The sequence below is a fragment of the Pelecanus crispus genome, chromosome 3 (assembly GCF_030463565.1).
Source record: "Pelecanus crispus isolate bPelCri1 chromosome 3, bPelCri1.pri, whole genome shotgun sequence".
Classification (NCBI taxonomy): domain Eukaryota; kingdom Metazoa; phylum Chordata; class Aves; order Pelecaniformes; family Pelecanidae; genus Pelecanus; species Pelecanus crispus.
Genome location: NC_134645.1, coordinates 61366666 through 61382488, shown reverse-complemented (window position 1 = coordinate 61382488; position 15823 = coordinate 61366666). Strand labels below are relative to the sequence as shown.

The 15823-nt window shown below is 41.4% G+C and overlaps 1 protein-coding gene across 1 annotated transcript in view; it reads left to right on the top strand.

Annotated features, from left to right (window-relative positions):
- Positions 1-202: 202 nt before the first annotated feature.
- IPCEF1 (interaction protein for cytohesin exchange factors 1) overlaps positions 203-15823 on the top strand; it is a 42503-nt gene continuing 26882 nt past the window's right edge. Inside the window, exons 1-4 of the mRNA XM_075707703.1 lie at positions 203-474; positions 4743-4981; positions 5646-5815; positions 14479-14552. Of these exons, the coding sequence (XP_075563818.1) occupies positions 203-474; positions 4743-4981; positions 5646-5815; positions 14479-14552 (755 nt within the window). The remainder of the gene's footprint in view (positions 475-4742; positions 4982-5645; positions 5816-14478; positions 14553-15823) is intronic.

Genomic DNA, 15823 nt, shown 5'->3' with positions numbered 1-15823 from the left:
GTGGATGCAGCTCTTTAAGTCCCAGACTGCAGGACATGCCCAGGACCTCTCTCTCTGAGGCCAGGAGAGATGGCCCTCTGCCCTGGAAGAGGTGTGCAGTCTTGGAGGAGCTGTGCTGGCAAGTGGAGAGATATGGGAGGACGTGATCAGGCTGCACTGCATCAGAGCAAATGAAAGGGAGACAGACAGGGTCTTCTCTGAGATGCAACAGCTTGAAGAGCCTCAGTCCCTGCCTGCAATGGAGAAGCAGGCACTGTCTACCCCCACGATCAAAGTAAGCAAAACCTCTGGAGAAGGGGAAGGATGGAAGTCGATGACTTCTAGTACCAAGAGGAAGGCTCCTGCCCCACCTAAGAACCTGCAACTGCAAAGTAGGTTGACTGCTCTCAAAATTGAAGAGGAGCCAGATGTGCCTACTAGCAAAGGACCTGGTTCACCTAGCTGTAAACCGTGCGAGGCTACTAGGAAGAAAGAGTGAGTTATCGCGATGGGTGACTCCCTGTTGCAGGGGACAGAGGCATCCATCTGTAGGCCTGACCAACCATCTAGAGAGGTTTGCTGCCTGGCAGGGGCCAGGATCCAGGATGTTGTGGAGGGACTGCCAAAGCTTGTCCAGTCCTTTGACTTCTACCTCCTCCTGTTATTCCATGCAAGCACAAATGATACTGCCAGGCGAAACCAGTATATGCTGGGGGCCACCCAGCTGGAAAGCAGCTTTGCAGAAAAGGACCTGGGAGTCTTGGTGGATATGAAGTTCAACGTGAGCCAGCAATGTGCCTTTGCTACATAGGCAGCAAATGGTATCCTTGGCTACATTAGAAAAAGTACTGCCAGCAGGTCGAGGTGATCATTCCCCTTTATTCAGTGCTGGTCAGGCCACACCTGGAGCACTGTGCCCAGTTCTGGACTCCTCAGTACAAGAGAGACATGGACATACTGGAGAGAGTTCAATGAAGGGCAACAAGGATGATGAAGGGACTGGAGCATCTAATAATTGAGGAAAGTCTGAGTGAGCTGGGACTGTTTATCTTGGAGAATGGGCTCAGGGGGAGCTTGTTAATGCATGTAAATACCTGAAGGGAGGGTGCAAAGAGGACGGAGGCAAGCTCTTTTCAGTGATGCCCAGTGACAGGACCAGAGGCAATGAGCACAAACTGAAACACAGGGGCTTCCCTCTGGACATCAGGAAACACTTTTTTATTGGGAGGGTGACCGAGCACTGGCACAGGTTGCCCAGGGAGGCTGTGGAGTCTCCATCCTTGGAGATATTCAAAAGCCACCTGGACATGATCCTGGACAACCGGCTGTAGGTGTCCTTGCTTGAGTGGGAGGGTTGCACTAGACAACCTCCAGAAATCCCTTCCAAGCTCCACCATACTGTGATTCTGTGGAAAAATAGGATCTCTAAACTGACAGAAGTCTCTCACTGAAGTTGTCACTTCTCTTGTATGTTTTTGCTCATCGGTGGAGCCTGCCTGGCACAGAAGTGGCCGTGAACAATGCTCAGTTCCCTTTGCAACTGGCTCTTGGGTGTATTTGCCAAGTGGAGGAGTAATGGATAGCAAGCTTGAAGCCTGCACTGTCCTGCAGGATCACTATCCCATCTGAGGTCTCAGTAAACTGATGAGTAAAGCAAAACCAACCGAAAAAGATTAAAACCTACCCTGTATTGCCAGCCTTGCACAAAAATGACTGCCCTCCTAAAGTTGCAAATAACTGTAACATTTTGCATTTATTTCAGAGCTTTCTGAGGATTATTGCTCTCAGATTTTCCCTGGTAACAACAAGAGCTAGAAATAGATCTGATTTTTTGATTTGTTTTTCAGTTGAACCAGTGATAATGAAATAAATCATTTACCATCAGGAAATTGAGCTTTATAGAGAAACATCCACCATTGTCACAAGCATAGTAAAATCATGATATTTGGTTCAATTTCAGATTGTTCCAGTGACTATGTCTGGTAGTTACAGTACATTCACATCTGAAACTGCTGTTACACCCCTGGTCAGTAGTATCGGTTTTACTGGTAATAACTTGGCCTTCCACAGTTTTCTCTTTGCTCTGCACTGGTGTTAATGTCTCCTATTAGAAGTCAAACTTAAAAGTATCTCTTAATCAATGTTCACACAGGTTTACTGAAATGAAAGAATGTTGACTCTCATAAGCCAGTTTTCAGAGGAGGAAACATTAATTTCCTTCTCGAGGAAAGGTTTGCCACTGGAGACTTGCTACTGTGTTGTATTCTTGTGGAAAATTGAATCCAAATCCTGCTGGTGAGGCATTTTATGGATTTTGTGGTAGATTCATTTAAATATAGGTTTTCTCTATGTTTAAGATGAAAACAGTTTTACTGAAAACTGTTTGTTTATTTCATAAAATATCTATCTGACTCCAAACACTGGTGCTTTGGAGAAAGACGTTGTTTTTGTTTGTTCATAGATCAACAAAATTTGGGAAGGCAATTTTGTGAATAACACCGGATTTCATTGCTACAGTCTGGGATTTGAGGTTTCTCTTGTGCAGAGCAAAACAGATTTTTTTTTTATAAGATGATGCTGGGTTTTGAACAGCATTAAAAATATTTAAAAGTTGCTGAATTCCAGGTTTAGGATTAATTTGTTGAAAATTTACCTCAGCCTTCAGGAATGCTGGGAAAGAAAACCAGAAATGTATCTTAATTCATGAAATCTCACTCAGCAATGATTTTATTACGGATTTATCACTGATTTTATCCAGGCAAACTAAACACAGTGCTGGCTGGGGAGCCTGACCTTCCTTCCCCTATTAATGTCCCAACTCCTCCCACAAAATATGAAGAGATGGGGATCCATCACCCCTGTCAACTTGCAGCAGGATACCCTCATTGTCGCTGAATAATAAATGCACATTTGTAAATTCTTTTTGCTACCCCGAGCTCTTACTAGGTAATCATATTTTTTCCTCAGTCTGTGTATAAAGTGGGCTCTAACAGATGATTTACTTAATATTAATAGTAACCCTTTCTTGACAGATGAGCAATAGACCACATTATTTTGCTTTAGATCATCAATAAGGTTAGTGGAAAAATCTAGTTCTTCCTCGCTTGTTTACAGAGAGCCACATCCTGTCTCAGTATTGCTTTTCTTGTACAACTGTATGTTGGTTAAAGACGACAAGACCCCACTATAGTATCATGGCAAAGATGTGACGTTGCCCCACTACATAGTTTTTGTGCAAGGAGAGCTGATTCATATTTGTTTTTCTTAGTATCACTTTGGGTAGCTCTAAAGGAAAGTAGTTAGTGTGACCGCGTGACCCATTGATTCATTGACGCCACATATTATTCCCATGGGTCCTAAATACGGCATTACTTTCTTTGGAATAAAGATGTGAAGGGTGGCCTGTATAGGATGGGGAAATAGTGGACTCTCCAATAAAACCGATGTGTTTTCTCATTGCTTTTCTTTGTCTGTTGTCATGGAGAATAGTCTGAAAGAGAGGCAGTGGTAGAATTAAAAAAAAAAAAAAAAAAAGAGAAAGAAAAAAGGAAAAAAAAGTATGTGATGATTAAGCAGGAGTCTGGGATTATTCATTCCTGGTTAAGCCTCCCACAAGTGTCTTGTTCAGGTCATCTCAAATAGACACCAGATAACCACACGACTGCAATATGTGGTTCTGCACTCTGATATATGCTGCAAGGATCACTGGTTAGAGAAAGTTCTATTCTAGCTCTTGTAAATATTGGAGGCAGTGGTCTCTTCTACTACTGTTTCCAGATGGTATAGCTTTACTCACCTTTAATTTGCCTGTGAGAAGAGCCATCAAATCCTTCAAGAATAATATGAAATGTTTGTTTTGTTTTTTTTTTTTTTTTCCTGAAAAGCCTGCTGGCTAGGCAGAGGGGCTGCATTAGGGATGTTCACAGCGTAGCTCTGCAGCGGATCAGGTAGCTACCAGCTTTGCATAGCAGCATTGTGGCTGAGCATATTAAATCATACGTCACCTTATCCAGCTTTTGTCATCCGGAGGCTTCGAAACCTTCCTAAAAACAGAAAAAGGTGAATGCTTTTGTTCCCATGCTAGAGATGGAAAGGTTGAGGCAAAGAGAAGTCAGGTGTTTTGTCCACAATCGTATGACCAACCAGCCTGTACGGGGAGAATTTACTTCAAAAGCCAGACTTTACATTTCTAATGACCTCTTTTTCAGTCCGTAGTCTTCTGTTTTAGTTTCATTTTCTATGTGTTTATGTGGGATGAAATATATGGACTGCAATTGAGTAAATATAATTTAATTGTGTTACTTTTGCAGTGACTAACACTCATATATGGCATGGCAAACTTCTGGCATATTTATGTTTTATGGTTTGGATAATATGCCAGGTTTGTGTGATTTTTTTTTTTTTTTTTTTAAAGAAATATTGTGAAGCCCTTACATAGGGGGAAGTACATTCTCTTCACTAAATAAAAAAAAAAGGGGAGTGGAAAATCCAAATTTTTTCTTTTTTCAGGATTGCTTAGAATGAGCTAAAGGACAATCGAACACCTGGGGTTTATTTTTAATCTCCCCATGTTTGTAAATTCCCCTCATGGAGTGTAATGAAGCACTAAATGCTGGAGTTCTAACTTCTATTTTTTAACTTCTGAACACAGAATACAATTCAGGCAAACACACAGCAAAGTAGAAGCTGCCTGTGGGTGTGAAACAGGAAGCACTAGTAGATAGATATATGTGTAACAGTTACGTTTGCTCTTGCTCAACTAGATACACATCAATTTTAATTAACACGTTTTATGCTTCAGCTACTAACGTCCCTTCAGCAGTGAGTGGGTTATGTGTTTCCATCCTGCATATACCACCAGCATCACCACCACGTCCTTCTCTAGCTTCGCCCTCCCCTTTCTACACAAATGTTGCAACACAATCTGAAATTTCCTCTTTTCTTTCCTTCCTGCATTTCTTACAGGTTCCTTTGCGTCAGAAGACAAAAAAGAAAAGTCAAGGTAATGAGAGATTGTTGTTTCTTTTGTCTTCTGGGTTTCTCATTTGTTATTTTCTTAGTATGTCTTATTCTTGGGAGGGTGAGGATTTTATACCGCTACTCAGCTGGTGGAAGGCTGCTTTTTAACTCCACTGATTCTTGCACTGATTCTGAGAAAAATGACAACGGGCTGTTCCTTTGGACTAAATCCTTGTGGTATGTTAATTGAATCAAAGCTGGAAATCAGTGAGGTAGAATCAGCTGCATGTGCATACGCACACACACTAGCGGTTTTCACGTACTTGGCATAATAGTTTTCTCTGACTTAAATAGATCTATTCTTTTCAGTGCAGCTGTGTGAAGGGAAATATATGCATGCTTCTCTTAAAAGGATCAAAGGATATATTTTTAATTTACAAAACTTGTGTATTGTTATCTTAGCATTAATTAGTGTCTGCATTATCTATAGCTTATGATTTTGTTTCTGCACATCAGAATGCCTTTCAAATGCATGTGTGCTACTGCCACAGCCATTATAAAACTGAATGACTTCTAAGTATATTTTAAGATATGCTTGGATGACTCGCTGAGATTGCTAAGTAAGGCTGATATCTTTAATCGGCAGCATCATCTTTCCTGGTAATGCACTTTTAAACAAGCAGAACACTGTATTTTTAATGACACAGGGTTCTTTATAATGAGCCGACGGAGGATATCGTGTAAAGAGCTGGGGCAAGCCGATTGCCAAGGATGGCTCTACAAAAAGAAGGAAAGAGGAGCTTTCATTGGCAACAAATGGAAAAAGTTCTGGTGTGTGCTGAAGGAGTCATCGCTGTATTGGTACAGCAGTCAGCTGGTGAGTACAGCGTCCATCCAGATCTGGGTGCCAGGCAAGCAGCCTCTGTTGGGACTGAGAGAAGGGGACCCGGGGTCACAATTTAAATGCACCCTGGAGACGTACAAATGACTGGGTTTATTTCTTATTTCTTGTAATCTGGGAAGTGTCTATGTGAATGTGAAACATGCAGAAAACTATGTGTTTTCTAGTTCAGTAAGTACTTGTGAAATGTTAACTTGCTGTCTGTTCTGCCCTTTAAAGAGTTGCTGTTTGCAGGCATTGCTGGCATTTGAATTTGGGAAAGGTTTTCCTGAGTTGGGCGTTTGCATACACTTGCTATCAAGACTTAAACCAGGAATGATTCTTCACTTCTAGTTTAATTTTCAGAAGTCTCTCTCCTGCTTCTCTCTCCATCCCCTTCCACACTGAGATTAATCTGTTTATCTGTTTGCTTTTTTGTTTGGGATTTTTTTTCCCTTCCTTTTTTTCTTTTCTTTTTTCCCCAGTGTGCACTGGTAGGGTTGCAGGTATGAGCACTGTCAGTTGGTGATGTTTTTTCTGCTGGTCTTGCTGATGTTCATCCAGAGCATTGTAATGAAAGGTTCTCGCATTCTGCTGATTTTTAACTTCCTGCTCTGATGAGTCGATGCTGAAAGTCAAATGTGCAGGGGGACACAGTGTTTTGAATTCAAGGTCCAGCTTTCAGTCCAGAGGATGAGCTTTCCTCAGGACAGCCAGTATAGACAGCATTTCTTTTCCTACTGATCCAGACCAAATAGCCTACTCCACTTACAGCGCGAGTGGGAAATAGTCTGAGACAAAGAACAGTAGGCCCTGAATTCCTGTAATCAGCTGAAGAGTTAGGAATTAAAAACTGGAAAGGGGGGCAGGGGGAGACATAGTGAGAAATCCAGAGAAACCCTTTTAATGAAAGTTTATGGCTGAGTGCAAAGAAGCAGTGAGCTTTACTCCAGGCTGTTAGATCTCAGCTTGATTGGGCAGAGATGGTGTCTTGCCCATCCTAGGAAGACTCAGACATAATTATTTTCTTCACTTTGCTCTCTTGCACTGATACCTCTACAAAAGCTCCTATCACGTTCAAATGATGGACTGACAGAGCCCAGAATTGGGGTGTACGGAGGATTAGGGGATGCCAGCAACAACATAGGTTGAAACTGAGCAGCTTCAGTGTGGAACTGTGGACGGGCATCAGGTTTCCTAAATGCAAATGGGCTGCTCTGGAAATCAGCACCAGCCCAGCAAAGGATGAGAGGTTAAAGAAACCCTTATTAATTCTTAGAACATTTTAAGAATTTAAATGTAATCTGGATTGTTTCCACTTGTTTATTTCTATTACAGTAATCTCCATTAAAAATCTTTCTAAGTCTTTCATTCAAGTTACAAATGAAATAGTTTAACCATTAAAAAAACCCCAAAACCCTAAACAAAGCTTTACTCATGTAAAGAGTATTTTCTCCCTTCGGTTATGGGTACAGAGTTGGTGGGTTTTTTTAACGGAATAAAAACTTTGACCTTTCTTAAATGGCATTTAAAGATGGTATTAGCTACTTTTCTTTGGGGGAAAAGAGAACAACTCTGCTGGTCTTGGGCTGTTGAGTTTTGTGGTGGTGGGGTAGTCTGATTTAGCTTCTTTTCAAGGCCAGGTCAAATACAGGTGTGAGAGAAAGAGAAAGAAAGAAAAGAAATAGTAAAAGTAGAGAGAGAGAGAGAGAAAAAAGGCTTTGTTTCTCCAGTGCTTGCAATATTTCTGCTTGAAAGACATGGCCTGGCAGATATACTCATCAGTGGCATTAATACCCTGCAAACCCTTATTAGCATTGATTATTCTAAATCACTGCTTGCAGTTGTACTTCTGGCCAAGCAATGTTAAGAAAAGTGAGCTGGCTGGCTGGCATGAAGTTGGGAGGAAATAAAACAAGGCAAGACTAGGCAAATTTTGCATTCCAGGAAGAGAAGGGTGATGGGGGAGAGGAGCAAAGTCGTCCAGTTCCTTTACCTCTTGTGGCCTGGCTAAATTCCCCTCTCAGGACCCAGAGAAGCCATGGTCATACTGATCCCAGTGCTAGTAGACAGCGTCCGCCATTTGAGTGAACTCATCCTTTTTGGTTCATGCCTGCTCTCCTGCTGTCACTGATGCCCTGAAATGAACAAGGCTGAAGAACGGGTGGCAGCCTCATTCCAGTTTATTTCGTATACTCTAAAGAGCTCATATGGCTTCAAAATACCATTGGCTTACATCAGCCCTGACTTCTCACCTATCACAGTTCTTCTTGTAAACATGCTAGCTGGTAGCACTTCTTTGTTTTCAACTTCTGCTGACTTTTGCACACTATTTTACATGAAAACCCTGAGGTTTCCTTGGACAACTTGAAGTGCAACCTCTGCAAGATTGTAAATTCAGGCAACATTTGCAGAATGGCAGTAACTAGGGGGTGTGGGAAGGAGAGGAGGTGTCCTTTGCTAAGATCTGCCTACTCAAATTCATGAGAACAGAGCCATGCTCAGAGTCATATCTGAGATGAATTAGGCTCGTGTTTTCACAGACATTTTCACCTCTAGATTGATGAAACAGAAATACCAGTGACATTCACTGCCTTGCTTGATATTTTTTTTGCTTCTGTAGCTGGCCTGGCTTTAATACTGCCTGCACTTCCAGTGCCTTCAGTGGAGTTAATCCTCAGTCCCAATGGGCCATCCAAGGTGACAATCTTAAATTCACAGTTGTGTCGAAAGAGGAGGAGGCTTGCTCCTCACACACCCTCTTTGAGGCTGAAGCAAAAGATGGTGTTGGAGGAGCAGGGCTGAGGTGAAAGGAACCGGGGCATGCTGGCTGCCTGTAGCTCTGCCTGACCAGTTTCGTTCTTGTGAGAAATGAGCGTGTTTTTTTCGCAGCTGTGTGGAAACGACAGTCAACCAGACACTGGCAACTGTAGCATAGCAACAGGGTGCTGGACCTAACCTCTTTTTCTAATGGAGACAGAGGAAATAGGGAGTGGGTGGAATTTGTACAGGAATGTGCGTTGTCCCGGACTTGGGTAAGTAACTTCAGCCGACATTGTGTTCTTGGTGAAGTCTGTCTTCAGGCACCTCTGAAGCTCTGGATGTTTCTGTCGCTCTGATTTAATTTGCCTTCAAGCTACTCTGGTTCTGGGTCTTGCCCATGAGGCAGATTAGGGGAGAAGGTACAGGACACTAGTGGTGATATTTGCAGACAGTAGCTCCTTCAATTTAACATCAAATAAGTTGTGAAGCCACAGCTCAAAAGAGAAAAAATAATAAAATGCTGAGAAGGGTCAGCAACAGCAGATCAGACACCCTGAGAGTCAAGGATCTCCTTCGCCGAAAGCAAACCAGAGCACACAGGCAAATCCGTATTAGTTTTCAAGCAGCTAGCTGAGGTACTGGGAGTGGTGAACTTAGGGCCCTGGTGGTCTCAGCAGGCTTGGGTAGACTGCCTTGAAATCTCTTCCCACGTACGCTTGCTCTTTCTATAAAACATGGATACCACATGAGGCAGGTAAACTTTTGTTTGCAGCATGGATGAGCCCCCATCCTGGGGAGGGGAAGCTGATTGGACTAGGAAGAAACACAGAAGGGTTGTTTTTGCAACAGAAACACAGAAGATGTCAGAAAATGAATGTGAGCAGTCAGACTTTCTGGGTGCATTCAAGAACACCAGACTCCTTGGACAACTTCTCTTTGTTAACGTTTGGATCCCTCTTTTGAGTACTGCTCTCTGTAGCCAGCTGCCTTGAAGTTAAGGGTTTAAAGAGGACAGTGTGTGATCCTACCTGCCCCTTTAGCAGTTTTAGTTCTCGTACTCCTGCATATGAAGAGGGGTAGAGGGGGAAGATCGTCACTTATAATCCCAGGCTCCTGGCTCCTTGCGCTTGCTGAGACTATGTTGGATAGTGTTGGCTGGAAAGGGACAGAGGACTAAATGCCTCTGTCTTGCGGGCCTTTAGGATAGCTTGGCTGGTTTTCCAAGTAGAATTGAAATACAGTTTTGCAGGATGTGTTAATGATGGTTGTCATGGGGATTCAGCTGAAAAGAAATATAAATATAAATTCAAAGGGTTGCAGGCTGTGATCTACTGTCACTATTTATCTTTGTTTTTTTTTTTTCCCCCTGTTCACTGCATTTAAATTGGTCCTCACTCCAACAGCTCTGCCAGGAGCTGTATAATTGCAGTCTTTTAAAACAGAAACCTTTCACCTTTGAGTTATAGTTGCTGCTTACGTGAATGATAAAAAGTCATTGATGTCGGTTGATTGTGCTGAGGGCTTCAAGGACCTCTGGTCCCATACGTTACACAAATTTTTCACAGTTCTATAGGTTGCCTCACTGGCGTACTTGGCAGAGAGGAAAAAAGACTAAAAAGGCTCGAGGATAGAACTGCTCCTGGGTCTTCTCAGAGCAGTGCTGAAACAGTGTGATGAAGCCATCAGGAGTACTCTGAATTGCAGATTGGAGCTGTTCCATAAAAACTAGATACTTTCACTTTGCAGCACTATTTTTAAAAATCTTTCTGCATTATTACATTGACTTTAAATATTGGAAAAGGTCTATTAAATGATTTACTAAATTTAAAGCCACAAAATTTAGACAAGGTCTTGAGGCAAGGTAAAAAGGACAATTACCCTCTTTCACTGGATTCATGCATTATGTTTCATAAATGTGTTTGAATTTTTTTTTTTTTTGAGTGAAAATCTTTTTCTGTGAAAAAGTGGTTACTTTGTTTTTTGCCCCAAGCATTTGCAGAGACTGTTATTATTGAAATTATTTTCCTACAATTGGGCGTAGCAAAAAGTGCAGATTCATATGTTAGGCTAACCTGCATAAAACCCACAAGAGATAACAGCTTATTCTTTTAAACATCCTGATTAAATAGGAAACAGGTCAAGTTTCTTTTAATCTGAGTTTTTTAGGGCTATTTTACAGCATTGCAATGAAATCTGAAGGAAGTTTGAGTGAAATCATGAGTTAAATAATAGCATGCTTAAAGTCACATTAAAGATAATATTTCAGAGAAAAGAAAGCATTTAGGACTTCTATACACTTTTAATGTTTTGAAATGTCATTTTTATCCCAAGAATGACCAAAAAGATGACTTCCACATGTTCTGTTCCTAGTGTTTATTTGGAATTCTATATGCTGACTGTAATAACTCTTATAAGGTTTTACTGTTCTGTTTTGTTTTCCTTTTTTTCCTTCCTTTTTCCTGATAATTATGTAATGACATACCCATCAGCCCCCTGTTTTCTGTTACATTGATGGCACATCCGAGATATGTACCAATAGCGCATTTAAAGAAAGAAAAAAAAAAAAAAGATGTGGTTCCTAAAATTCACACCATTATCCTCCTTCCTTTCACTTGTACATAAAATGAAACATTAACCTTTTCTTGTAAATGAGCAAATGTGAAATCACTGACAGAATTCATATAAAACCTGACTGCACTGAACATAATCTTTTGCCAACCAGAACATGCCAAATACTGCCTGAGAAGTCTGGAGATTTCTCTGTTGTAGAACTGGGAAATGTAAATTACTGAAATCAAAGACTATAGACTTATCTCCATTAGCAATTTAGAGAGTATTCCTCTGAGTTAGATACTTTTTGGATATATTAGTTGTTCAAGTCCAAGTCCATCTCCGCATGGGAGGAAGCACCCCAGGTGAGTGTCCCCACACTGGCTTACAGGATCCTCATAATTCAGTAACCCAATACAAAATCTGAATGATCAAATATTTGTATAAAGTAAAACTGAATTGACAGCAGGAACTGTGACTTATCTAATGGCATTGCATGGACTTAATCTTCTCATGAGTGTCTGTGCAGCACCCTAGGCAATTTATAGGATGCAGGCTAGACCAATGGCTACTGCAGCAATAGATGAAACTGGCTGAGTTGTGATTGCAGTCATAACGTCAGGCCAAATCACCCTCCAAACCCTAGTCACCCACTCACCCACCTGATGGTTTATCTAGCTCAGGCCATGGATTTATTGGCGTGTGGGCGAGAAGGTACCTGGATATATTCCTTTTTACAGCGTCTTTTTTTTTTTTTTTTTTTTTTTTTTTAAACTGGGCTTATTGATTGATGCTGCAGAGAAATAACTGGCATTGTATACATTTATCATCCAGCAACGTGTGTAACAATGGCTTTGATACCCTATGAACTGCTTTTTTGAGGTTGGTCTCTGGTGTTAGACTGGACCAAACAGGAATTTCAGTGTTCTTGCTGCACCTGTTCTAGTAAGTGACCACTCTTTTTGGTACAGAAATGCAGGATACTACATTCTCTACCTTTAGTGCAATGCAGCCCATGAATAGAGCTCCTCCTTTACTCACCCCTACTCATTTGCTCATCCCTATATACTTAGTGTACCATGGATCTGGGATGGAAATACTACCTCGAGGTCTAATTGATTGAAATATACACTAAAAAAAAAAAAAAACCAAAAACCAAAAAAAAAACCCAAACCACAACACCTTTTTAAAAATCTTGTTACTTTTATTTTCTTTAGTTAATTGTTATTTTATCTCATTGAGTTCAGTCTCACTAAATTTCAACCTGTGGAATGGAAACAAAAGCTCCCCAAGCTAGGCTCTAAACAAATTTGACAGGTACAAATATTATCAGATAAAGTTAAAAACCCACAACTGCAAACAGGCATATTTCTGTACAAATGAAGCCACGTTGCAAAATCAAGATTTTTTTTCAGCCCAGATGTTAATAAACATCATTGTTTCTTCTGTATTGAAAGAAAATAACATCCCCCCACCCCCCGCTTCTACTGCTTTTTTTTTTTTGGTCCTGGAGCAGGCAAAACCATTTACTGGTGAAAATGCAAAATATAAACCTCTGATGAATATTTAATACATGTAAACTTCAGGAATGATGGTTATGCCATGATTTATTGTATACAAAAGAACAGATATGCAGAGGCGTGGGGAAGCCAGCCACTGAAAAATCCATTCTGTATCCGTTATTTCAGTTCTCAGAGATTCATACTTCCAAGCATTAAAGCTCAAAGACTTGTCTCGATGAACATCTTTTTATAGTTTCTTCATATTCATGCATAATGTGACTTGAGATGCTGTCAGTCATCTTCATTTATCCTCTGTCTTTGTAATTGCTGTGTATATTTTACCTGCTTTAACTCACTGTGCATTTTCAGAATTTTAATGTGCCCAGGGATAAGGGTTGGGAGCAGCAAAAAAAGTGACTCAGGAATGAACACTTTCTGTATTTTGGAAAGTACAGTTTTTCTTGATATCATGTGCTACAGACTTTTGCCTACATTATTGCTCCTCTTAGGAGGAGTCCTAGTTTTATTGTGGCTGATCAAGTGAATGTAGATAGATGTAGTAAAGGGAGATGTTTCAGCTGCAGGCAGCAAGAACAGGGATTTGAGGCTAACTGGTAACTTCAGTTTTGCTGGAGCCACTCTCTGACACAGAGTCCAGCTGACCTGGAACAGAGATGCCAATGCTCAGAAAACCCTCTCCCACCCAGAAAGGGGTGACTGCATATAAACAGTGTACTGTAAATACTGTAAATGTCTGCCTGGCTTTTGCTACCTCCTGTGCCATGCCTACAAATTTCTGGGGGGAGTGGTAGGTGGGTGACCAAAGACATCGGAGGCTGGTTTGGAGTGTTCAACAACAGAGCTCAGCTGCATGGGACCATCCTCTTGCACCATTTCACCTCCTGGTGTGGGAGCACCCCGTATCACCTCTGCCTTGCTCACGAACAGGCCGGTGACCCCATGAAATGGTCCGTGTTACGATTACCCAGGGAAGACCCTCCCCCATCTCTACCTAGGATAATTTGGGGTCACTTTTGAATTCCTGTTGCTATAGGCACGTATTTTTCAAAGATACATAGATCTTTATATGTGGTGCTGTTATGCATCTGTGTAACACACATGCATGCTGTAAAATGGAACAAACGCTCCTTTAAGATTGTATGTAACATCCAGACCTGAATGGATGATATAACCCCTATTTGTTCTCTTTTATGTTATCCATCTCTTTTGAGAGGCTTCTGTTTTTAGAGTTGAGGTTCAGTAGTTTAATTTTCTGTGGTCTATGCACAAAGCGTGGCTGGTCTTTTTGTCAAAAGAAGTTGTGTGATCACTGATAGCTGCAAAGGAGTCTGGTTCCTCCCCCTTCCTGCTGGTTTTAGTCCTGGTTTTATCCAAACCTAAATTTTGTCCTTGACAATTTCAGACTCTGGACTAGACTTACGGCTTACTCACGAGTCTTAGATGAAGTGCACTGGTACAAATGCTTCGAGGTGTGGAGGAGGGGGAATCTTCCTCAGCACTACTGCAGGAGTTGAGGACCCTTCCTCTTTCAGGTGCTTTGATATTTGGAAGTGTATAACAAATCCTGTTCTTACACTCAGCGACTTCCACAGACATGAGTGGTAGTTTTCTAGCGTCCAGGACTTGCACAAAGAGTAGCTGGTATAGAAATATTTCTGGTTCCCACATATCAGCCAAAACCATCCCCATGGTGATGAGCATACATTTTCACATTACAAAAAGCTGTCAAAACCAAGCACTTTCATGTTAAATATCATTGAGCATTGGAGTCTGGTAGTTTACCAATTGGTTGATGTGGTGATTTTAAATTTTTTTTTATTGCAGGCTGAAAAAGCAGATGGATTCATCAGACTTCCAGACTTCAGTGTGGACCGAGCAATTGAATGCAAAAAAAAGCAGTAAGTTTATCTCTTGCCCCCAGTTTTGCATGTTTTTTACAGTGTTGCAAGGAATTGAATCTCAGTAGTGCCTGGCAATGAAGCTGTGGGGAGCTCTTCTGTGTTGTACAAATAATGAGATATTAATTGAGCTACCGAAAGAAAACCGTATTGCAAAGTATTTTTGAAAATCCTCTGCCAGATGTGCTCTGTTAAAACTGTGAATAAAAAAGTAGATCAGTATGCCAAATGTTTTGCACCCCACCCCCCCTTCTCTTTGTTCACTGATTATGAGTAAGTTGTATTCTATCTTAGATACCTTCTCTTAGGTGGGGACGTCAACACTGGTGCAAGTAATGCTGCTTCCCTCAGAGTTGGGACTATTCTTGAGGCTGCTGTGGTGCAACTTTGTTTAGCAGGGTACAAATTTCAAAATATTCTCTCCAAACTCCATAGGCATCGCTGACTTCCAGCTGCTTCTGAATATGCTTCAAAAGTTTGGAGGGGTGTTGCTGCTGTTCAAAGTTATAAAGCTCAACATGGTTTTTATTCTGTCTCTCAAGAGGAAGCCTTCGTTCTTCCGTTCGCATCTTACACTGACATTAGCTGTAGGTGTTCTTGAGACTAACTCTGCGCTTGACTCCTCCAAAGAAAGGGGACAGTTGTTTTGAATATGGGGAGCTCCATTTTGTTTTCTCAGAGGACAGGTTGAGTCACTTAGTACAGGATCACAAGAAAATGTTGCCCTTTGCTTCTGCGAAGACTGTTGGCTGTCAGTGACTGGGAGAAATAACATCACTTATTTGGGATGGAGTAAATTAGGGGAACTGTGAGGAGTGACTGTGGCTGTTGGGCCCAGGCAAATATGGCGTGCTTCCACAGGATAGAGTCAGTCACCTAATGAGGAACAAAAGAAGGAAGCACACAGTCTCAGGATTGGATACTATGTTTTAGGAAAAAAAAAAAAAAAAACGAACCAACCACCTCACAGAAGTCTTACTGGTGGCTATTCAACTAAAGCACAGTCTGGGGCTGAGACCAACAGGTTAACTATTGTCATGTCAAGGGACTACCTCCATTTCGTTTGTTTCAAACCTGTCACCTGTTTGCCTCTTTGGTGCCTTCTAAAACTTGCCTTGGAAAAGACAGTGAAGAGTCAGTCCCTATTCACCCGCTGCATTCTGCTTGTGATTTTATTGTATTATATCTACCTTCTCTCAACCACCAGTTTTCCATGTTGTGGGGTCTTAGCCTGATTAATCACTCATAAAACCTGCTCCATACCTTGGATC